The sequence below is a fragment of the Anabrus simplex genome, chromosome 1, assembly GCF_040414725.1.
Source record: "Anabrus simplex isolate iqAnaSimp1 chromosome 1, ASM4041472v1, whole genome shotgun sequence".
NCBI lineage: Eukaryota > Metazoa > Arthropoda > Insecta > Orthoptera > Tettigoniidae > Anabrus > Anabrus simplex.
Window position 1 is genome coordinate 472689856 of NC_090265.1, and position 26036 is coordinate 472715891.

Genomic DNA, 26036 nt, shown 5'->3' on the forward strand with positions numbered 1-26036 from the left:
GCACCAGATAATTGAAAAATGCTGCGAGAGGAATAGACAGTTGTGTTTGTTTTGTAGATCTAGAGAAAGCATATGACAGGGTACTGAGGGAAAAGATGTTTGTCATACTGGGGGACTATGGAATTAAGGGTAGATTATTAAAATCAATCAGAGGCATTTATGTTGACAATTGGGCTGCAGTGAGAATTGATAGTAGAATGAGTTCTTGGTTTAGGGTACTTACAGGGGTTAGACAAGGCTGTAATCTTTCGCCTTTGTTGTTCGTAGTTTACATGGATCATCTGCTGAAAGGTATAAAGTGGCAGGGGGGTATTCAGTTAGTTGGAAATGTAGTAAGCAGTCTAGCCTATGCTGATGACTTGGTCTTAATGGGAGATCATGCTGAAAGCCTGCAGTCTAATATCTTGGAACTTGAAAATAGGTGCAATGAGTATGGTATGAAAATTAGCCTCTCAAAGACTAAATTGATGTCAGTAGGTAAGAAATTCAACAGAATTGAATGTCAGATTGGTGATTCAAAGCTGGAACAGGTAGGTAATTTTAAGTATTTAGGTTGTGTGTAATATAGTAAGTGAGATTGAATCAAGGTGTAGTAAAGCTAACGCAGTGAGCTCGCAGTTGAGATCAACAGTGTTCTGTAAGAAGGAAGTCAGCTCCTGAACGAAACTATCTTTACATTGGTCTGTTTTCACACCTACTTTGCCTTATGGGAGCGATAACTGGGTGGACTCAGGATATCTTATTCATAAGTTAGAAGTAACAGACTTGAAAGTGGCAAGAATGTTTGCTGGTACAAGCAGGTGGGAACAATGGCAGGAGGGTACTCGGATGGAGGAGATAAAGACTAAGTTAGGAATGATCTTGATGGATGAAGCTGTACGCATAAACCGGCTTCAGTGGCGGGGTCATGTGAGGCGAATGGAGGAGGATAGGTTACCTAGGAGAATAATGGACTCTGGTATGGAGGGTAAGAGAAGTAGAGGAAGACCTAGGTGATGATGGTTAGACTCAATTTCTAACAATTTAAAGATAAGAGGTATAGAACTGAATGAGGCCACAGCACTAGTTGCAAATAGAAGATTGTGGTGACGCCTAGTAAATTCACAGAGGCTTGCAGACTGAACGCTGAAAGGCATAACGGTCTATAATGATTATGTATGTATGTATGTTTTTATGTTAATATTAATGAAAATAATTTAGAATCTTAAATTTTTCCTAAATACAATTCGTTATCCATTTTCTAGTATTAATTTAATCAATTATGAGGGCATTGACTTCCTGATCCAAAGATATATTCAGATGAAGAAGGTTTAAAAACTTTTTTGAGAATGATGCCAAGTAAACGAAAAAGTAAAATAACATAGTACTGAAAAGATCCTTGGAATACCTTTTCTGTGTCATAATCAATTTGCTTGTGTATTTCTAGTGCCTGTGAGAGCCAACATAACACTCGAAAGGACTCTATATGCTATTGGAAGTGACATATCAATTCCATGTGATGTGGATGGCCATCCAATTCCAAGAGTTCAATGGTATAAAGATAATAAACCCCTTGAGACCAGCGACAGGATACAAGTTACAGGTATAACTATTTCAAATGTTTTTGTTTAATGTTTCTAGTGAATAACTGTTTTAACACTGTAAGCATTTAGATTTTAGTCCAAATACCGCCAGTGTTCCCATACTATTCTAATAAGAGAAACCACATAATGGGCTGATGACCTAGATATTAGGCTCCTTTAAACAACAAGCAGAAACTGCATAAACATGCTTTCCAAAGTATCACATTAAAACCACAAGTTATATACCGTATTTGTTAATGCCTTCTATGCTTCTATGAACACCACAATCTGATATTTTAGGAGCTTCAGTTGGGAAATACAATGATAATACATAACTTAATACAAGAGAACCATAATTATCTGTTTTTCAGTTAACTGATCATTGGACTATCCAATGGTCTTTTAAGAGAGAATAGAGTGTGAAATAAAGCAATCCTGTGTTTTCTCTAATTTGAATGTGGCCATTATTAACAGCATTCAGAAAATTAATCTAACTACAGTAGTTAATGAATAGTGATTTACTATGGTGACCTCTTTCCTGCAGATGGTCGCATAATCCTTTCTTTAAATAATCTCAGCTGAAATTCTATGTGGCATCTGGAATATAATAAAGTGACATGTCTCTTACAAAGATAACATTTAAAGCATCCAAAAAGAGATCTTGTGTGAGGCTACAGTTATCATTTACAACTTGTATTATTCTGATCTATTGAGATGGTATGAGCCGTATTGCTTGGTGTTGAAATCATCTTTCCAAACATCATTGATCATTCATGCATGTTTTAAAAAGTCAATCACACAGTTGCATCTTGTCAACTATAGTCTGTTTAGCTTCTGTTCTCACTTGGACAATTTTTGAGAATGTTGAGAATACAGTGTATTCCAATCAAGTTTATAAGAGAAGATGCAAAGTGTTCGACATTGAAACAAATATTAGAATAATTGCAAGATTTCAAAACAGCAAATTGATGGTTAATTTGGCAAATGAATATGTGACCTGCTGTGTGGAAGGGGACCCAAAGTCGGCAATGGGCATTTTACAGTAGAGCAGAACAGAAGTGTCTGGATGTAAAAATTGTATTTGTATGTTTTGACTTCTTGCGTTACCTGTGGATCTTCTTGATAAACAAAGTCGTACAACAATTAGTCGTCATCACTTGATGTCAAGAAAACTTTACAGTTGGTAAGAAAATTAGTGAAAGCTGTAATTGGATTTTTCTCAAAATACAGTTTTGTTAGCAACAGTCAGTAATTAACACGTTCAGTACCTGCTTCTGAGCGGGACACTTGAATGCCTGGACCAGCCATTTTCATGCCCGGCCCTCTAGACGTCCATCACTTAATACAGCTTACAATTACTCCTAAACTATAAATGTTAGAAAAATGATACTTTGTGCATACCTGTAGTAAATATTTAAGGTGTGATATCTGGTGTGACAGGTTTCAAAATACGTCTAATTTTATACAGCCTATCTGTATTTTCGGCATAAAGATTACCGTCACCGAAGTGAAGAAATGAAAGAATATGAAGGAAGCGTATTCGGAACATTGTTTTAGAAAATATCGTAGTATGAATAACAGGGTCTTCGGTCCAGTACATTTTTATATCAGGATTTTTGGACTAAACGGTTTCCACGATTGCATGATCAAATTCTTTGTGAAAGGCCGGGCGCCGCACTTATCACTTGACTCGCGTATAGATTGGTCTCCTCACACACATACTGATAAAATTCGTCATTCATGAAAATACGTACGGTAACTCAAAATATCCTGCTTATTTTCTATTTGAACGTTTATATCTGAATTCTCTGTAAATTGTGGAACGAGTGGACAATAACTAGAATGATATGTATCAGGCACTTCACTTTTCTCTATAGGCCTATCGGATTCGGGAATCGCAATTTCCTCGTCACTCTCACTTTCACTATCTGAGTCTATTTCAGGAATAAGTTCATCACCAGAATAATCATTGTGAACAATATCTATTTAATCTTCCGTAAGAAACTTTGTATTATAAGCCATTATACTACGCTCGGTAAGGACGACACGCACTGCATTGGAATCTCAAGTACCGACTTGACGTGCGAGGAAGTTATGAGATTTTCCAGCTAAAACTGCTGTGATAAACACGAGCCCACTCAACGCGAGGGTTATCTCAACAAGGTCAACCAACTTCCTGCTACAACCAGTAACGCTGACTAAGATGAAAGAATGCATAGATGACAAATATAAACAGCATTGTTTCGCGCGGAACGTTAAACGTCTTACGCCGTCCACGGGCCGCAGCATAGGAGCAAGCTTGAACGTCTTACGCCGTCCACGGTCCGCAATGAGTTAATATCTTCAAAAGTATTTCAACTAGAATCATGAACTCTTTTCTAAAATGTTCAGTATCTTATGCCACAAAAATCTCAAAAATGAAAAATCTGACTTTAGGTCCCTTTCTGCACAATGGGTCACATATGATATTGGAATCATACCAGTAAGGGACATCATAAAAACAAACAATGTCATTATGCAGTTTGCGTCATGTTCTGACAATAAAATGGATGTTGAGATTTAAATGTCACCTAGCGGAAGGACGAGTAACTAAGTGGAGTTTTACGTTTGTAGATTTTGTTTTGTATGTTATAGTAATAAAGTGTTGTAAGAAAAACATATTGGTGCCAAAAACTCGCTCACGGTTCAAATTATCTATCACTGCATCACGAGACGACGTTCTTTGAACATTCTTAGATGAAGATACGAAGTGGAAAGTGAAGTGAAATGCAGATTACATTAAATAAGACACGGTACTTCATGACACGAGACGCCAGCCAGTAATACCTGACACACGCTTGATGAGTACAATATTTATTCATTCTGTGAAATATATCAAGAATCGTTTCTTTAACAGAGCATTCTAGCAAAGGAATTCACAACTACTGCATGGATTGAGTCGAAATGACAGGGGCATGCACGCATAATTGTCTCATAGTGCACGGGTAGCCATTTTGAATAGCTATAGGAACGCCATCTACCGCCTTCTAGGTGTCTCCTCGATTACATGACTAGTGCTGCCATCTGTCAGCACCTACTGGAGTCAGAAGAGTGCATATTGCGCCACCTTTACGACTTCACCATACTACATCGCCTTAGAACTGACCTAACCCACTCCTCAGTCACATACCTACTTCGAAGAGCAATAAATTACCTCACTTCTACCTGACTGGCACTTTCCATTCACAATGACTGACAATGAACAGCAGCTTAAGAAAATTAAATGGAAGCGAACAACTCAGCATAATAATGTTACATGCTTCTCCATATTTTTAAAAGGCAGTAATGACTGTACAGACCTCAGTGAGATCCAACACGTCCATGATCGTTTTCAAGATACATTGCAACAGTTAATAGCCTTAGATGACTCTATCTATACATGACCTGTTACAAGATGAAGAATACGCAGCAGATGCATGCACTTGTGAAGAATATATAGATAGCTCAAAGCGTGCTATTCAGAAGGCTAATAGCCTCCTCAGACAGAAGAAAGAACAAACTAGCGTGTCTTCTACACCCTGTTCAGACGTTCATCCCACGAATATTCAAGGAGTAAAATTACCAACGATCAGGCTCGAACCGTTCTCCGGCGACATAGAGACTTGGTCCACGTTTTCTGGGAGCAGTTCCAGTCCTCGGTCGAAAAGAACCCATTAATATCTGACATAAACAAGCACGTGTTCCTGCGAGGGTATTTCAAAGAGGAGCCAAAGCAACTCGTAGATGGCATCGCAGTACGCGCAGATATCTACGAACAGACGAAGACAATACTGATAGCATGCTATGGAGACAAGAACAGAATAATCCAGGCCCACCTAGACTTCCTGGATAATTTAAAGCCTGCTTTTTTGGAGACCCCTGAGGAACTAAACATGACATATGTGGAGTGCCACCGAAGAGTTCAAGCCCTCAAAGCCCTAGGGGAAGATGTAAACCTGTATGGTCGCGTGCCAGACGGTTGATCCATGCCAAATGAGAAAATATCCCAGAAGGTCATTGGATGGCATTAAGGGAATTCCTCAATGAAGAGGCAGAAGCAGCACTAAAATCTCAGACGATACGAGGAGAATTCAGCACGCCACCTCCATCACCCTACACCCCAACAGCAGCTACTCTTGAAGTTACTACGGGAACAGAAAAATCTGAAAAGAAAGGTGACAATAATCCCCTTTTGTGCCTTTTGTGAAAGTAGAGGTCACTGGGCGCAAGAATGTAAAGAAACGGCCAACCTTCAGAACAGAATAGACAAGATAAAACTTTCCAAAAGATGTTTTCTCTGCCTAAAGAGAGGACAAAACGTCCGCCAGCGCTACAAGAAAGGGAAAGTTTCTTGCGCAAAATGTAAGCAACTTCATAACATATAAATCTGCAACGTGAACTCTCAACGCACGTCTGTCAGTAAAATAAAAGTTACCACATCAAAGTTATCCTTTCTTCAAACTGCTCGGGCCGATGACCTTCGATGTTAGGCCCCTTAAAACAACAAGCAAGCAAACTGCTCGTGTTTGGATCAAAGGACTCACAGGAATATCTAAACTAGCAAGATGTCTGCTAGATACCAGAAGCCAGTCCAGCTTTATAGCCAAGTCTTTGATGGATGCTCTTCAACTACTTATGACTGGTAGTCGAGAACTTGCAATGACACCCTTCGAAGCGACATCAAGCATTACCAAGCCACGCCGACTTATCCAGTTTGACATGATTGGATTTTCAACAAAGACAACCATAACACTCACGGCCTTCAAAAGTCAGAATACCTATTCCTCTCACCCAAGTGTCCCTCAGGATTTCTGGAACCTGACACTCGTAGATCCATAAATTGACAACGAAGAACCACCTGTCGAAATACTAATTGGCGCGGACCATTATTGGAAAGTTGTAAAACTGGAACAGCCGATGTCAGTCACACCTTCCCTTGTACTGCTACCTACAGTCTTCGGCTGGGTACTAATGGGAAACCGGTCTGGAGCTGCAGTAAATCAGGTTCTGACGCACCATGTCTCAGTCACTAATAGTGAGATATTTGCAGAAACCATGCAAAGATTCTGGGATCTGGAAACAATTGGCATTCGCAGTGCACAAGACAGGACACCGATTGATACAGTTGCTGCTATCCTTCACAAATTTCACGAGACCACCGGATCCGAGATGGAAGAAGAGCTGTATCACTTCCAAGAAAAAAGGACATCGTCCTGTCTGATAACCGGTCAACAGCTGAGAAGAGATTTCAGAATCTTGAGAAACGAATGGATCAGGATGTGGACTTCTAAAACTATGTACCACACGCATATGTTGGACTACATAACAAAGGGAAAGTGGAAATAGCTCCGACGTTTGAGACTCCCGGAAATGGCTTCTATCTACCACATCACTCTGTGAAGAAGCAAAAAAAATGGAGGATCGTGTTCGATGTCTCTTCTCATGAACGAGGCCAGCCAGCATTAAATGATGCCCTAGAGATGGGGACCAAATCTGCTGCCTGAAATTCTAGCGACGTTGCTCCGTTTTCGATGCATCAAAGTGCCATTGTCTGTGATGGAAGTCGAGCATTTCTACAGCTAGCCCTAGATGAAAACGACAGAGATCTCCAAACTACCACTGATGGCATGTACCAGATCACCAGAGACGTCTTAAAGTATCGCTTCACTCGATTACCATTTGGACTTAACTGCAGTTCATTCCTTTTGTCCACTACTCTACAAGAACTGGTTACACTGCATCAGGAGAAATATCCCACTGCAGCAGCACTCCTAGATGGTTGTACCTTTATAGACGACTTTGCAGGCAGCATCGATAATGATAACTTGGCCGCCGTCGTCTATTATGAACTCAACACATCAAACTTCCATTGTCGAAATGGTTTTTAAATTCAGAGCCACTGAGAGCCATCTGGGGATCAGAAGGTTGAGAGATGAAATCGCAAACACGAGTCCTTGGTGTTAACTGCAATGCAGAATCGGACTACCTCTTCGCAACTCCAGACGATATGACCGCCGAACTACTTGACCAGCCAGCAACTAAACGCCACTTTCTGCAAGTTACTGCACCAGGCGAGTTGGCCATGCAGTTAGGGGCGCACAGCTGTGAGCTCGCATCCAGGAGATAGTGGGTTCGAATCCCACTGTTGGCAGCCCTGAAGATGGTTTTCCACGGTTTCCCATTTTCACACAAGGCTGTACCTTAATTAAGGCCAATGCCACTTCCTTCCCATTCTTAGGCCTTTCCTGTCCCATCGTCGCCATAAGAACTACCTGTGTCGGTGTGACGTAAAGCAATTAGCAAGTTGCTGCCAGAATTTACGACCCTCTAGGCCTGTTTTTCCCCGTCCTGATCAGCGGACAGATCGTGTTCCAAGACACTTGTGCAAGTGACTGCAATGGGATGAAATCCTCCCAACTGTTTTTAGCCAGAGATGGCAAGCCTGGACATCTAATCTGCCGTATTTGTCTTCCATCCCCATTCCAAGGTGTATTGGTATATCTAAATTTAACGACGATTTATCCGTGCATGTATTCTGTGCTTCTTCCAAAAGGGCATATTGTGCTGTGCTGTACATTCGGATGACTACCAAAAACACTTCCTCCATCACGCTGGTTTGCAGTAAAAACCGATTGTCGCCCGTGAAGAAAGTAACACTTCCCAGACTGGAATTGCTTGCAGCCTTGCTTGGATCCCATCTTCTTCACTACTTTTGCTAAGAGACTGGAGTTGAGTCCTCTTGTGCCACCTTATGGAGTGACTCAACCATAACATTAGGATGGATCTGCAACAATCCAAACCACTGGAAGACCTTTGTCTGCAACCGACAGAGATTGATGCATACCATGTCCAGTCAGTGGAGACACTGCCCCGGCATCGACAATCCTGCTGATTGCCTCTCCAGAGGAATTACAGCCCAAGATCTAGCTTCGAGGGATTCATGGTGGCAAGGACCTTCCTGGCTTGCTGAATATCCAAACTCCTGGCCCCGTGACGTCACTCGGACATGATCCTGCCAGAAGAAAAGAAGACGTCTCAAGTCCTACTAGCCACAGCTCCAGAACCATTTCTCCTTGCGTCACGTTTCAGTTTTACTGGAAGTTATTACATGTTACCGCATGGGTCGTACGTTTTGTTATGCATATGAAGAAGAAACAAAAGGACAGCAGAAATTATTTAACTGCCGAAGAATTCAAAAATGCCAGGGTGTATTGGATGCATCCAGTTCAAGAGGAATGCTTCACTGCTGACTGGCAGCCTTGAAAAAAAATCATCAGTTGCCAAAATCATCCAAGATTTTGTGATTCAGTCCCTTCTTACAAGATGGTATTATTTGTCTTGGTGGCCACCTGCAGTATGCGGACTTGACAAATGGTGAGAAACACCCAGTGCTTTTGGATGGATCGCACACATTCACACACCTGCTAATTCAGCAGACCCATATCAGACTCCATCACTTGGGCGTACGCATAATACTCACTGAACTTCACAATGAATTTTGGATTCTAGAGCCCGCCAAATCATCAAAAAGGTGTTGCATGGATGCCCGCTGTGCAAAATATCCCACAAGAAAAGGTGTGAGGAGATAGAAGCCGCATTGCCTCTAGATCACATCCATCCTATTCGACCATTTACTGTGACCGGAATCGACTCCGCAGGCCCACTCTATGTCAAGTCGGAGAACACGACCAAGAAGGTTTACATCATTCTGTTCACGTGTGCAACTGTCAGAGCTATACACCTGGAACTCTCAACAGACTTAACTACTGACAGATTCTTAATGGCTTTTCAGCACTTCGTAGGACAACGAGGTGTCCCACACACTATATACACCGACAATGCCCAAACATTCCAAGCAGTGAACAGAGAACTTCAACTCTCAGACGTGCTCAGCAGTCTGAAGTCTCGTGAATATATGGCACATCACAATGTGACGTGGAAGTTTATAGCTCCACGGGTGGCTTGGTGGGGAGGATGGTGGGAGAGAATGATTGGCTCCACTAAGCGCTGCCTTAGAAAGGTTCTAGGTTGCTCACAGGTCAATGGAAAGGGTCTCCGTACAGTTCTAATCAGCATTCATGAATATATGAATATCAATCAATACTGATCTGCATTTAGGGCAGTCGCCCAGGTGGCAGATTCCCTATGTTGCTTTCCTAGCCTTTTCCGAAATGATTTCAAAGAAATTGGAAATTTATTGAACATATCCCTTGGTAAGTTATTCCAATCCCTAACTCCCCTTCCTATAAATGAATATTTGCCCCAGTTCGTCCTCTTGAATTCCAACTTTATCTTCATATTGTGATCTTTCCTACTTCTATAAACGCCATTCAAACCTATTCGTCTACTAATGTCATTCCACGCCATCTCTCTGCTGACAGCTCGGAACATACCACTTAGTCGAGCAGCTCTTCTTCTTTCTCTCAATTCTTCCCAACCCAAACATTGCAACATTTTTGTAACACTACTCTTTTGTCGGAAATCACCCAGAACAAATCGAGCTGCTTTTCTTTGGATTTTTTCCAGTTCTTGAATCAGGTAATCCTGGTGAGGGTCCCATACACTGGAACCATACTCTAGTTGGGGTCTTACCAGAGACTTATATGCACTCTCCTTTACATCCTTACTACAACCCCTAAACACCCTCATAACCATGTGCAGAGATCGGTACCCTTTATTTACCACCCTGAATTCATGTCCCATTGTTCAAGACGAAAGTAACTCTGAAGTGTTAACAACCTCACATTTCCTCAACGGTGAGAAACTCACGACCATTCCAGTTGGACCTGAGCCAGTAAATAAGAAAGACCTTACAAGGGAATTTCTCACGAAGATGAAAATGGTTGAAGACTTTTGGCGAAGGTGGGAAAAGGAATACCTCCTTCAGCTGTGGAGCTACCATGAGGTCAAGTCTCCGACCGGTAAACATCCGAGACTTCGAGTAGGAGATGTTGTCCTCTTACAAGTGGAGTTTTATGCTTGTAGATTTTGTTTTATTTTGAATGTTGTAGTAATAAAGTGTTGTAAGAAAGACGTAGTTATCATTTGCACGTTACAACCCAACAGTGGATGTCAGAAGAAGAAATCCTTGAAGCAATTAGTTTTATGGAGCAAGGAGATAACAATTCATTCTTGGCCATCACCAAACAAGTTGGCCGTGTGGTTAAGGTCATGTAGCTGTGAGCTTGTATTTGGGAGATAGTGGGTTCAAACCCCTCAGTCAGCAGCCCTGAAGATCTTTTTCTGTAGTTTCCCATTTTCAAACCAGGCAAATGCTGGCACTGTACCTTAACGAAGGCCATGGTTGCTTCCTTCCCACTCCTAGCACTTTCCTATCCCATCGTTGCCATAAGACATATCTGTGTCGGTGCGACGTAAAGCGACTTGTAAAATAAAATTATTGTAAAAAGAAAAAATCTTGGCCAACTACTTTGAAGAATTAGATTGGACATCGGGAAAAGAATTTGCTGGAAGTCAATTTCAGAATAAAATTACAGACTTTTTAGAAGAACAAAAAAATATAAGAACAAATCAAAAGGAATTCATATTTCCTGACTGTATGTATGTATGTATGTATGTATGTATGTATGTATGTATGTATGCATGTTGAGTACTCAGCCCGAAGGCTGGTTTGGACCTCAACAGCTCCGCCCTCAGCCATCATAGGTGGCCCAGGCGTCACTGAAGAGGTGTACTAGGGAGAGGAGGAGTGAGGTAGTTAACCGTTTCTTTCCTCACTGTGCCAGAAGATGCCATTACATATCAGTCTGCCAAGCCCACTGAAATGCCTGGACCAATTGACCCTATGAGCAGCATTTTTACACCATTCATAACCATTCATAACAGGGACTGGCTGCAGAAGGAATGGCACTACTAGCATTGCTCATACCTCGGTCACTTTCATGTTGTCAAAGCCAAGGATGAGACTAAGACAGGTCAAAGAAAGTAAAAAATTTGTTCTAGCCCACACCAGAAGACATAGTGCACTGTAAACAATAGATCTTGTCTTAAAGGCAAATTCCTGACTATCCATCTTAATCTGGAGGGGGGAATGGATAATGGAGGTTCTACTCTATTCCTTAATACTAATTTTTACAGTAAATAAAAATAATAATTTCTAATAAACTAAAATATATAGCCAACTTCATTTTGTTGAAATGATGTCTTTAAAATATCCATTGGAACAGTAACCTTGTGAAACAGCTCACTGTTCATTGTATGACATGGAGTACAAAATAGACTTCTTCCTTCCCCTAAAAAATCCAACTAGTTTTGCTGAGTTTGAACACATGATATTGGGATCCAGAAGTTGACACTCCACTATCAATCCATAGATCAGATAAAATTTGATCATGGTGCTTTTTCCAGTTATTTAAAAACAGAACATAAATTACTGTGTGTAGATCACAGTCTTGTCCTCAGTCCTTTGAAAATATGACAATAAATGGTAATCAAATAAGCAGCAGTGACAACAACAACAATAACTGCAGCTTCATCCAAGAGAAAAATCTGCTCTTTGTAGTCATTCAATTATTTTAGCAGCAGAGCATGTACAGTGCAGGCAATTAATTGTTTTAAATGTTGTATAATGCAAATTCAACATTCATTTACTAGGCACAAATAGTTCTAATTACTTGAACTTTCTTTCCAGAGAGTCATTGCATCACCATAGTAAGAGCAGGTCAATTATATTCTTCTTTTTCTTTTTCAGAGAGTCATCGCATCCTCATTGTGAGGGCAGACAAAACCGATGCTGGCACATACAGGTGTGAAGCAGCGAATGAATTTGAAAGTTCTTCTAGTTCTATTTCTATTTCTATAGAAGGCAAGTACCAAGCAGAATATTTTCTCTCCTGTTGCAATCTAAGATCTGAATATGCCTTTCTGGTATAGCTTTATTTATATTAAACATTTCAAGAAATATACGCTCCAGAAATCCACAAGTATTTTAAAAGATAATATTTTTTAAATGTTTATTTTAAGCATTTTTATTCACAATCAATATCTTACATATACATACAGAGGTAGTAAAAGATACAGTGTGAATCCCACATAAGGTAAACTTGTTTGTGGGCTTCAAAAATACAATAGCTAGATTATGTACATCATGGCATCTAGTGAATATCATTTACTCCATTATCATTTTGGTGATATTTGACTACAGTAATTTTATGAACTGTTTTTCTGCATTTGGTGTAATAAACAGGAAGCTGGAAAGGAGGGACATGGGTTAAGAAGAAGGTTGGTTTCTTAGTAGAGAGGAATAATGTGCTAGTTGATTTAAATATTATAATGGAAGTTGATCTACTTTGTAACGTAGATTTCTTTGTCCAAGTAAAGTGTTCCAGAGTGGTATACTTACTGCAGTGCAAATATTTTACTTGTGTTCTTTGCAGAAGAGCTTTAAATTTTTATGCATGTATGTGGTTATAAATAACTGAAGTCCTGTTACAATTATGTACCAGTACAGGTTATAGCATTCTAACAGTTGTTTATGCACTCAGTTTTCCCATCTAATCAATGAAAATTAGGCTACTAATGCTGCTTGCATATTTTTTGACAGAATGGGACCTCTGGCTTGGAATAAAGTATTAGTACCGGGTACCATGAATCTTACAGAATTATCTGCTGAGTACTACTGCACATTCTATAAAGTACCAATTTAGGAGCAAGACACACAAAAAAGGGACAGTTCAGTTCAGATCTTAAATGAACTACTGGTTGTAAAATGATTCTAGTTACTCAGATCCATCTTCAGCCGTTCGAGGTACTTATCTCTCAAGTGGAAAGATGGAACTTTTGACATGCATAATTCAGTGTGTGTATACAGAGATGTCAATGGTTTGATCAAACAGTTAGGTGCACAACATAACCCACAAGAGTGGCAACTATTTATTGACTCCAGTAAAATCAGCATGAAAACAGTACTACTACATAATGGCAAAAAAAAAAAAAATTCCATCTGTGCCTTTAACTTATGCAGTCGATATGAGACACTTACGAAAACGGCTTTGCTGCTGTAGGTAATCAAATATAAAGGCTATGAATGGCAACTGCTGTGATTTAAAAGTTGTTTCACTGCTTACAAGTTTACAGGTTGGGTTCATGAAACACTGCTGAGTTTTGTGCCCTATGAGACAAACGGGACACTAAGAACCATTATAAAATCAAGGAATGGCCAAAGAAAGTAATTTGTTACTAGGAAAGAAAATGTGAAAAACACTCCATTGGTTCAATGGAGTAAAATCATTTTGCCTCTGCTTGATATCAAGTTAGGTTTAATAAAAAACTTTGTGAAAGCTCAGGATAAAGGTCAGTCCTTCAGTCATTTGAAACACAGATTTCCTAAATTAAAGCTGAAAGAAGGCATTTTTGTTGGACCATAAATCGCCATAAGCTTTGCACCAACAAAAGATTTTACTTTCCAAGTCAGGATTGTATATTTGAACTCTAACAATCTATGTACCCGATATCATGCTAATATGTGCAAAAAAAAAAGACAAATATCACTAACAAAATTGTGCAGTGATTAACTACAAGTACATATCTTTTATTGTATGATCATTTGTATATCTATTCTGGCATTTTGCTGCAATAAACCTTTCATTCATAAATCAGAAAATTGTTGAGGGTCCAGCCTTTGATACTAAGTTCACAAATATCAAATTAGCTGCTTGGTCCTCTTTCAAAGCAAGTTTAAATGGCTTTCTGGGCAACAGAAAAGATGATAACTATGTTTCCTTCGTGAATGATCCATTAGTGAGCTACAAGAACATCGCATGTCAAATGTTGTTTAAAATCCACTTTTTACATTCACGTCATGATTTCTTCTCAGAAAATTTGGGCACTGAAAGCGATGAGCAGGGTGAGTGCTTTCACCAAGACATCCTTACTATGAAAAATCGATATCAAGGGCACTGAAACCCTTCAATGATGGGCAACTACCATTGGTATCTTGTTAGGGAATGTGATGAAACAATGTACAAAAGAAGAGCATCATCAGCACAATTTTGAAAACAAAATAAAGACTAAAATTGAAAATATATTGCAACATAATTAGATCAGTGTTCGCCAGTAGTGGGTTTTTTTTATTGTGCTGTGTATCTAAGTATTGTGACTTCTTAGGAAAAACTGGTTTTCCAATTGAATTCAGCACCACAAAATTAGGTAAATCCACATATTTATTAGTTCTAAGTGTAATTGTCTTGATGCACTCAAAATTATTAATGTGCACCCACACTGAATTTCATATGTGTGTGTTAGTATTGTGTATCACAGAAATGTGATGTGATAGAGAAAAATGTTTTTTCTTCACTGAATTCAGCACCACAATCAGATCTCATGATTTTTACAAGCAAATCTGCCAAGTCTGTGATTGCACCTATTTACAACTGTTCCAAAACTGGCTAATGCAATGACTGCATTGGACTAGAATAGTGATAATCATATCTGGAACACACTGCTATGCTGAAAAAGTTCAGCAGTAACAACATTGTCCTATAGTTGAGAATATTTGTTTACTTCAGTTTCTTTCCTATTTTCTCATCCCATAAGAGTATAGGAGGGTTCATCTGATCTCTAATCAGGATATGATAAGTTAACTTAGGCTCTACAGTAAAACTAGAGGCCAACTTTTGTACAAGCACACATGGACGCCCATAGGATAGTTTGTAGGCGGGGGGGCTAGACCTGGCGGTTTGTAGTATTTTTAATATTTTGGAAGATGAATGGAGACTTGTATTCTATGGTAGAATACCAAAAACGGTATCCCCTACCACTTCTATGTAATACTGATTTTTAAATCTTTTCTCGAAAGAAAAACACCTGACTATATTAGATTTTTTTCCTTTCCCTGAGAGCTGGGGAGGAGGGGGAGGGCACGTGCCCACCTTGCCCCCGGGCATGGGCGCCCATGCAAACCAGTTTGCCTATAGAACAATGACTCTCTTGCTTTGTCTTTTTATTTTCTGTTTCTCTCTTTTTTTGTTCATTCTTGTTATATTTATATAATACATACTATCTCTTTGTAACTAGCGCTAAGCTCTATAAAAAGGCAATATTGCAATAAATAAATCTTCCTTCAGTATTTGTATACTGTAAAATTTAAATTTATGATAATTTTTTGTTTCAGGTGTGTACATTCATCCTAACTGCACAGACAATCCATTCTTTGCCAACTGCAGGTTAATTGTGGCAGCAAAATATTGTACACACAAATATTATGCAAGATTTTGTTGCAAATCGTGCACGCAAGCAGGACAACTCCCATCTCATGGTCCTCACCTTGAAATCACAGGCACACGCAGTAGAAGAAAACGAAGCTACTAGTCACACCACTATGCTGCAATGATCCCATTCTTTAAATAGACTGTTTTATGACCTGGTTTTCTGTGTTTTACACTGAATTAAATGGAGCCTCATTGTTAGTGTATAAACACTTCCAGGTGCAGAAAAGTTTGTTAATAAGTTATAAAGTTTTAAACTGCATAGTGTCAATGCTTTTGTACATGCTGAAGATGATGAGTGATCTGTGAAACTGTTTTTTTTTTAAACAGTAATTCCAAGAATGACTGCAGTACTGATGAAATAAGCCCAATGAGATATTGTCTCATTTTCTCTGGCATCCCAAATACCTATGTCATTATTATTGCATTTGTACTACTCTGGTTCCCCCAAACAAAAATTTTAAATTAGTAGATGGTGGTGGTGTTGTAATATAATGCCTCTTCCACTAGTTTTGTGAAGAATTTGTATGAATTGCATATTCTTGTACAAAAATAATAGAAGCTATCTGAATGAAATTTGTTATGTCGCTTTTAAATAGTCACGAGTCTAAATCTGTTAGTCTTTCCTTTCTTAATACTAAACTAGTTTTGTGCACCATAATAGAGGTCATCATTGGCTGTGTTTTTCCTGCACCAGAAAATTTAAAAAACAATCTTGTACAAGTATAAATTTACCATCAAATAATAATTCAGTTTTTAAGATTTCCTAGTTTGAAAATTTTAGAAATCTATGGTAATATTTTAGAGTTCTTGAAAATGGCAGAATATAAGAATAATTTCAACAAGCAGGAATCTAATTATGGGTAACATTTTAAATAATTTTCCAGCACTCATGAGTAATTGGCAATATGTTATATGTAATACTTGCTGTATATCTCATACTAGTGGTAGTTTTCATCCCACATTACCTTTCTTTCCTTTACATCAAAGATAGTAAAGATTTAGAAGAAACTCTAGTTGTCTGCAAAATGCATATTTGCTTATCAACAAGCTCTCTTACTTGGTACTCAGATATGAAATGGGGACAAGGACTAGTGCAAAGACAATAATCATAAAATTACAGTTGAAAAAGTGATTTGTAACAAACTTTTTTTTTTTACCATAAGTAAAAATATTCAAATTATGAATGGTATGTTTTATATGAAAGGGATATCAATTATCTATTTCTAAAATGAATGTGGGTTTAATGAAGTATTTTTAAATATATATTTGAGTAAAATGAGAGTCCAAAATATAAATGTGTAATTGATAGGAAGTATAATTTTGTTCAAACTATATAGAAAGATTTCAAATGTAAATGAATTATGTTGAACAAGTGCCTTGTAATACAGGAATATTATTTTCCAAGAAGTTTTCCAAATTGATATTGTACATTAATGACACAACATTTGCAAAAGAACACATAGAAGATTGCTTAAGAGGGGTTTGTTTTAGACAGTAAGAACACTGAGATATTAGAAAGAACAATGACGAAGTCCAGTATGGCCCAATGTACAATTTTGAAAGGATAAACATGTGATAAGTGTGAGTGTGTGTTACCATTTGTGTGAATGAATATATATGAATTGTGTATGTATATCAAGAGTTCATGTTTAAACTTTTACTGGTCATTTAAAATTACAGTCAATATTGCAATTAAAAATCCTGTACATTAGGTAACTGTTAAAAACCATATATAGAATAGACTTTCTTTATCAAATTTTTGTTGTTGTTGTTGTTGTGATTATTAAACATTGTGAAAATATTTACCTCTTTGGGCTTCAGAATAAGATTGAGAACAATGAAAATATTTAAAAAATCATCATTTACTATCAATACATGGAACATGAAACTTATGATACAATGTAGAATAAATAAAATTGCAACTTCTGACTCTGACATTTAAATGACCAGTATCTTGATTTAGAAAGAAAGTCACAATAAATCAAGAAAGCCTTAATAATGTTATAATAAAAGTAATGTCATCCGTTTACAAGTAGAACTTGTTAAATATAAGATAATTTAATGAATTTTTTTCCTTTTCTACAAAAAAAAATTACGATGACAATGTGTATATACAATCTAAGAATAAAGTTCTTTAATAAATATTTCTCAGGATTTTTACATTAAACCTTTGTATAACAGAGAAGGTTCACTGTCAGCACTTTTTTTTTCCTCTTATATTACTTCAATTCTCCTACTGTTTCCTCAATTCCAGGCATCAGCCCCACAGCAAGTATCTTCACTAACAGAACAAGATTACATGCCATAGTATCACAGTAGTCGGAGTAATTTTCTAAAATGATGAAAGTCCCTGATATGAAACCAGGTTATATCATTTTAGTTCTGTGTGGTATTTATTGTATATGCATTGCATGATCTAATAGTAGCTCTTACTCTTACTGAACTGTTCTTCGAGTTCTCATCATCATCATCATCATCATTTCCCAACTCCAGTTTCCCGGGTGTGGTGTACAAGTGCTCGCCATCTCCTTCTGTCTTCATACATCTTCTGTTTCAGTACATCCTCGCATTTGTGTCCTCTCTCTCCTCCACATCTGATCTTACAATCTCTATCCAACGTTTTCTTGGTCTTCCCTGTGGTCATTCTCATTGTGCCCATACCACTGAAGTTTGCTTTTCTTTATGACACTGGTAATAGGAACCTCAATACCAGCTACTTTCCTATTCACTTCATTTCTGATCTTGTCCTTTCTGGTAGTTTGGTTCATGATTCTAATGAATCTCATTTCAGTTACTTGCATTCTACTGTAGTCTTTGTTTAGTAGGGTACATGTCTCTAAACCATACGTGAGGATTGGTATGAAGTAAGTCTGGTACATGATTGTTTTTGCTTTTGCTTTTTGTGGTATTTTGCAGTCCCAGAGAAGATTTCTGAATTGACTAGTAGTTTGATGCTTTCTGTGTCCTGCTGAGTATTTCCTGCCTAACAGTGTTGTCTTTCTATTTTGTGTTTCCGAGGTACTTGAAGTGGGAAGCTGATTCGACTTTTGCTCCTTCCAGAAATATATTTGAGCTTGTTCCTTCCCTGTTGATGGTCATTTCCACTGTCTTTGTTTTGCTCATCTTTAGTCCAAAATTTTTGAATGTGTTGTTTCATTCATTAAGTTTCTTCTGAACTTCAGATTCTGTCTCTCCCCATAAAAGCACATCATCAGCAAATACCAGGGCGTTTGGTTCACTGTCCATTTTCTTGATAGATTTGATGACCTTGTTCATTACTATTATGAACAGGAGTGGTGACAGAGCACTTCCCTGTTGGACACCTCTCTTTGTTTCAAACCATTTTGATCATCCGTTGCCTATCTGGACACAGCTGTAGCACATCTGGTATAGCATCTTGACTTTGTCAATTAAGTACTTACCGGGCGAGTTGGCCGTGCGCGTAGAGGCGCGCGGCTGTGAGCTTGCATCTGGGAGACGTGGGTTCGAGCCCCACTGTCGGCAGCCCTAAAGATGGTTTTCCGTGGTCTCGCTTTTTCAATGTACACAAATGCAATCGCAAGATTTTGTCCGTATTCCCAGTACTTTTCTGTCAGCATTTTTACTGCAGAGAAGATCCACAGTACTTCAACCTTTCCTGAACCCGTGTTGTTCTTCCTCAAGCAAAGGTTCCATTATCTATGATCTTTTCCAGCAGCTTCAGTGAGTGTGACGACAGCGTATTGCCTCTAATTTCCACATTTCCATCTGTTGCCCTTTTTGAACAGTGGGATGATGGCTCCTTTACTCCAATCCTCTGGAATTTTGTATCTTTCCCAAATCACTGATAACACTCTATATAGCCAATTCAAACCTGGTATTCCAGCTGCCTTTATCATGTTTGAGCTGAGATCATCAAAGTCTGGGGACTTCACATTTCGCATGCTCTTTAGTGCTGTTTGTATCTCAAGCCATGTTAATGGGTATTTGTTATTTTTGGCTTCATCTACACTACAGTCACTGGTGGTGGGGTTGCCCCCATCTCCATTTAACAGCATGTTGAAGTACTTCTTCATTTCATCCCTGATCCCTTCCTCTGTTTGTATTAAGCTACCATCCAGTGCAAGGATGTTTATATATTCATTTCTTTTACTGTTTACTATTTTGTATAGTAGTTTCCTACTTCCTTGACAGTCTTCCTCTATCCTTGTAGTAAAGTCTTCCCAGCACTTTTCCTTTTCTTCTTGGATCAGTCTTTTTACAGCCAGTTTCTTTTTCCAGTTTCTTGTTACTGCTGTCTTGACTCGGTCATTCCACCAAGGTGTTTCTTCTCTTTTGGTGTGGCACTTGTTTTTCCACAAAATTCCGTGGCTTCTTTTACGAGGGTTTCTTTGAATAAGGACCCTTCTTCTTCTACTCCCCCTTTCTCAGTTTTGGGTAATTTAGCTGTTATCCCCGCTTCATAGTTTTCTTTCTTCTCCATGTCCATCAACAGCCATGTCTTAATCTTTGGCATTTTCTTTTGTTTAATTTCGGGCACATTAACATCTTTTAGGTCAGCCATGGGGGCCGATGGCCGCTGTCTAGACACTCGCTGGGTATGACTTTAACATCTGTAACATACTGACCCACTTTTCTATCAGTAACAATGAACTCGATCATAGTCTTGAGCTTTCCATCCCAGCTGTATCTCGCAGTGGTGGCTCGTGGGTGTAAAGTATGGTGAAGAGCTATTACCCGTTTGGTTTCGAGCGACAGATTTAGGAACTTCTTTCTTTCTTTCTTAATCTGCTTACCCTCCAGGGTTGGTTTTTCCCTCGGACTCAGCGAGGGATTCCACCTCCACCGCCTCAAGGACTGTGTCCTGGAGCTTCAGACTCTGGGTTGGGGGATACAATTGGGGAGGATGGCCAGTACCTCACCCAGGCGGCCTCAGCTGCTATGCTGAATAGGGGCCTTGGTGGGGAATGGGAAGATTGGAAGGGATAGACAAGGAAGAGGGAAGGGAGTGGCCGTGGCCCTTAAGTTAGGTATCATCCCGGCATTTGCCTGGAGGAGAAGTGGGAAACATGGAAAACCACTTCCAGGATGGTTGAGGTGGGAATCGAGCCCACCTCTACTCAGTTGATCTCCTGAGGCTGAGTGGACCCCGTTCCAGCCCTCGTACCACTTTTCAAATTTCGTGGCAGAGCCGGGAATCGAACCCGGGCCTCCGGGGTGGCAGCTAATCACACTAACCACTACACCACAGAGGAGGACAAGATTTAGGAACTACGTGGGGGTTTTTGGTTGTTTTGTACTCATACCTCGTCCCTGTGACTGGCGGAGGGTCCAGCACGTGACCATGATTTATTGAATGTAATGTTTTGTCATGACCACGAAAAGCTAGTTCTTGCTTACTTAAATAGAGCACAGCATCAATTACCAACTGAAGGAAAAGCTTATTTAAATGTACAATTACAATATACAGTCTGGCATTTTCCTTCAGGACATCAGAGATCGTATTTTGGTTTGTTTCCAATGTCTTGAAATCTAGCTGCTGTATTTTATGTTCTGCAGAGTCTGAGTGCTTATGTAAAGGATGTGTTATGTTCAAAAGGGCTGAAAATCCTTCTTTATTCCAAATGTTATTTTTATTGATAAAAGGCAAGCAGGCCCAACAAAAAAACTTCTGTAGAGCTGGAGAGGAGCACAACCATGGAAATTCCTTAAACCACGATCGTTTGAAACTAAGATTGTGAGATTTACCGGAATGTTTTTCTTTTGTAGCACAAATTTGCAGTGATTCAGTAAGGCAATCAAAACATAGAACTTCATTCTGATCTTCATTTCTCCAACGTGAAAATGGTGTTTATAATAGTCATAAATAGGATACATATTTAAATAAAACAGCACAACACTATGAATGAACCACGATGTGTAAGTACTCGTACTTCACACAGGATGACGCAGGGAAGACGAAACATTCCGCTCTTCCTACAACTTCACTAGCATATTCCGCTATGTGGAAAGTACGCGGGTGACGTCACGGTTGTCATGGCAACTGCCAAGGCCAAGCACTAGGAGGAAGCACTTGGAAGGTAGAGGCAGCTGCAGAATCTCTCGTCTTCACTCAGTCTCATGCGCCGTACTGTGGCCGACAGCCGGCGCTTTCGTGAGTTCCCCTGGTTCTCATCAGGTGATGAGGTGCTCCAAATGCCGTACAATAAAACATTTTCTTTCCGTAAAACCAACAAATGTCATAAGAAAAATAAATTTAAGTAATTCATTATGGTAAAAATAAGTGGTGAAGTGGCACTTCACCTACTTCACCTGAAAAGCCGCCCCTGGTATCTCGTTATTTTATGGCTGTCCCTCTTCTGATACCATGTGTTCTGTATGGTTAAGTTGTTTCACACACACAAATCAATACGGTTCTCTCCTACAGAGTTTCTGTTACCATAGCCATGGGGGCCAACGATGTTTTCACAGCCTAGTCTTTCTTTCCCAACTTGGGCTTTCAGATCACCCATAATGATTGTGTTCTCCTCTGTTATTTGTTCCTCAAGTTCGATAAGGAATTGCTCTTTCTCTTCTGTGGTACATCCTGTCTGCAGTGCATATACTTGCAGGAGAGTATGATGTGCATTACCAACACATTATGTACCTGTCCAAGGCATCAGTACATGAACCAGTTACCATTGTTCATAAATATGACGTTAGAATGGAGCACCATCGGTGAGCCTCGAACTCAGCCCGGTTGTCGAAGCCTCACCCTCCCCTAGTAGAATAATTCGCTAGCTGAGTCGGTATCGCATTTTCGGGTCTGTAGACCGTCCGATGGGGCAGTAAGTTCTTTAGTAATAGTCTCTATAGTAGGGGGAAAAGTTAGTTGTGAGAGGAATACTATTTCATTACTAATGAGAAGAGAGACAGTATCTTGTATAACAAATTTTTACTTATACTAGTGAAACACATATTATTTACATGGATATGCCATACAAACACCTTACATACAGTAATTGGGTGATCTTGACGTTTAAATGTTCGGTAGTCTTTTTTCTACACTTCATTATACGTTCAAATATTCAAACTTAAGAAGGCGTTCCCTCTTGGATTATTTACACTATCTCAGATTTAGAGGGCGCTTCCTCTCAAATTATTTCACTCTACACTTACATTAAATCACACACATATTTAATCAGTATGGACATACCCCGCTGTAAATCTGTTTACCTGCCGATTATTAATATATTCAAATTGTATCAAATTATGATATAAGTCTGCTAGAATCGGATGAACTGAAATAGGCAATTTACACTCCCAATCCTTTGAAAGTCACGTTACAACACTTCCTTAAGTTAAAAGTTGCCAAGTAAGCGATATAATAAACACGTTCATTTCATTAGGATTTTTATCAATACATATATCAGGACATTATTTACTCAACGATGTTACCTATGGACGAGCATTTAGCGACTTCAAATACCCAAACACCACAAACAGAGTATCATAACACTTCCTGCAAGAAAAGGAGCAAGAACAAATACATTTCACATACACACAATGAATCACAGGTGGCCTTAGTCACCTGCCGCTTGTGACAGTAAGCTTTACTGTCTCCTGCAATGAACTCAGGACCTTCTGAGACAGGGTATATCTGACCTGGAATTCCCTACACGCCGTGAATAATTAAAGAAATAAATTGGAGGGGTCCTTCATTTAATGCTCATCTGGAATCACTGCGACGTTTACAATACTTAAATCAATGCATGTAATCGTTGCACCGAGAGGCACGAAATATGCACGTAATCGTTGCACCGAGAGGCACGAAATAGCTACTTGTATCTGTTTACTTTTAGTGTAGAAAACATTCTTCGTCCCTACAGCCAGGCTCGTAAGTCTACTCAACTGATGGCCTTCCAAGACCCATTTCTAAAGAGCGGGCGCTGGGCTGCCCTCATACAATGACCGCGGTAAACGACCTTGCTTTCTTTTCCTCGAACCACAATGGTCTCGCATTCAATATCGGCTATGTCCGGCCGTAATTAACATATTCACAACACGATATCCACTTCGTGTACATTACTAAAGAATTCCAAGGGAACTTCACATTTATATATCACGGTTATGGCCTGCTCAATCATTTATTTCTCCTCTCGATACCTCGAATACCGTGCTATTTATTGATGAACTCCTGCCACACGGGTCCAAATTAACTTGCGCATTCGCGAACTAATTAATTAACGATGTAATATACCCACTGTCTCGATGCCTTGTTCCAGGTGCCTTAGTTACTAATTAGGAGGGATCTCTACCAGGTGAAACGCACAAAAAAAAAAGAATTACTGATAAATCTTGATGACTCGTATATGCTATGGAAAGATAACTGGAGTCATTTTTACAGAATATTTAAGCCCTCTCTACTTGACAGCGCTTCACACTTAATTAATCTAAGTTCCTTATAATTACGTCATGCATTACTAACCCATATATACAAAAAAATGGAAGTAAAATATGGTTATTACCAAACCATGACGACTGTATTTAATAAAAACCAAAAAGAAATGAGATTATTATTATCCATCTGAAATAGGATATTGGCGATCTGCATTATATCTGCATGCAACTTTACTTTTAAATTTCAACTTTCAAAGCTACTTAATATTTTGGAAGTGTACTTAGCCTTTCTGGATACCGCGAACACAGCTTTACAGGGAGGCAACCATGGTTTACTCGGCTTCCATCACGTCATCAGCGATGCAAAGACCTGTGATGACTTCCTGGCAGGTCACGCACATGACAGCGACGTTCCAGACGTTCTCTGCTACCAGGCGAAATTCTGGCAAACAGCTAGATGTCTCGTTCTCTCCGGTACACAGGCAAAACTCTGGCATTCAGCTGGAAGTCGATGTTCTCATAGACATGTAAATGAGGGGAAGTTATCTCATGTGAATGTGTTAGTTTTTTACATTTCACAATTTGAATATATGGTTGGATCTGCTCAATAACACGAACATTTCCACCCAATGCCGGTATTGTCGCTGAAGCCCGACACTGCCCCCTCATCTACCTACTCTTTATAAACAGCAGACAGTTATTCTAGGCCCTAGTCATGCGTAGGTCAGGCTCTCTACTGCGCTATGGGTTTATATGAAGTGATACTGCTCCTAATTATGCAAGCAATGAGCCGTTCACTCACTTTCTTGATATTTCTCATTTATATCGGGCACACACACTCCACGCACTTAGTTAAATACATGCCTATTTATGTTAATTTAGCCATCTCAGTTTAGGCATATGCTCTATATGGGAATCGATGCACGACCTCTTCTATACGCGGACAGCGGTCATTGCGGGTTCGTACCGCTCCTACCATATCGATTAGCGGCACACTGTATGCGCAAACATCTTAATTAGGTTGTGGTTATTTCCACATGCATTCACAGGCTTTAATAAATCACTGCATTTCACTGCTCACTTTATAAAATTATTTCTCCACAGACGACTCTCACGCACTAATCACGACGAACCACTACCGAACTGGCGTTGTACTGAAAATGAACTGATGGTGTCTGCCTCTCAAGGTCTTCCTATATGGGCGAGATGCTCGGATGCTGAGAGTGTGGGAAAAATGCAACCCTTTCTCACACGTTGGTCCGTTAATATGCAACGTATAGTGACGAACAGGATATCAAATTGTAGCTCTTGCATTCCCATTTCCACTGAGTGAATGTTTTTGAAATAGCTTCGTAGATTCTCAAGCAATCTTAAAAGCGTCCTTTTGTTTCTGTCAGTAAATGACGAGCACAGGGGATTCCTTGTGTTTGCTGGCACGGTTAGGGTCCAACATCTGTTAGTCATTAAGACGCGCCCTTGTTTACTGCGTAGTTACCGCTCCGTCAGTTAAGTAGAGCATTTCTAGGTCTCATAATTATGCGTAAAATTCTCTGATTCAAATGAATGTTTGCGCTTAATTATCCATTGAGTATTTTGCGATTTATAAAAATTAACAGGACAAAAACAGTTGAATTCGATGAGTTAGCAGTGGTGACGGAATGAGGGAAATAGGGTATAATGTTTGTTCTCATGTTGGACATCCTACATGGGCTCAGCTAGTGACCTAAATTCTCTGTCACGTGATAACGCGTCTCTTTTCATCTCGCTCGCAGTTGGAGTGAGAGAACTTCACGTACAAGCGCTCTTGCACTGCCTCGCTGCTAATTACCAGCAACTAGAGCTCGGTCGCGCGACTCTGGATACTGCAAAT

At 39.4% G+C, this 26036-nt stretch overlaps 1 protein-coding gene across 1 annotated transcript in view; it reads left to right on the forward strand.

Annotated features, from left to right (window-relative positions):
- Ppn (Papilin) overlaps window positions 1-17541 on the forward strand; it is a 408909-nt gene extending 391368 nt beyond the window's left edge. Inside the window, exons 39-41 of the mRNA XM_068227548.1 lie at window positions 1427-1582; window positions 12292-12405; window positions 15712-17541. Coding sequence (XP_068083649.1) covers window positions 1427-1582; window positions 12292-12405; window positions 15712-15908 — 467 coding nt within the window. The 3' untranslated portion in view covers window positions 15909-17541. The remainder of the gene's footprint in view (window positions 1-1426; window positions 1583-12291; window positions 12406-15711) is intronic.
- The last annotated feature ends 8495 nt before the right edge of the window (window positions 17542-26036 follow it).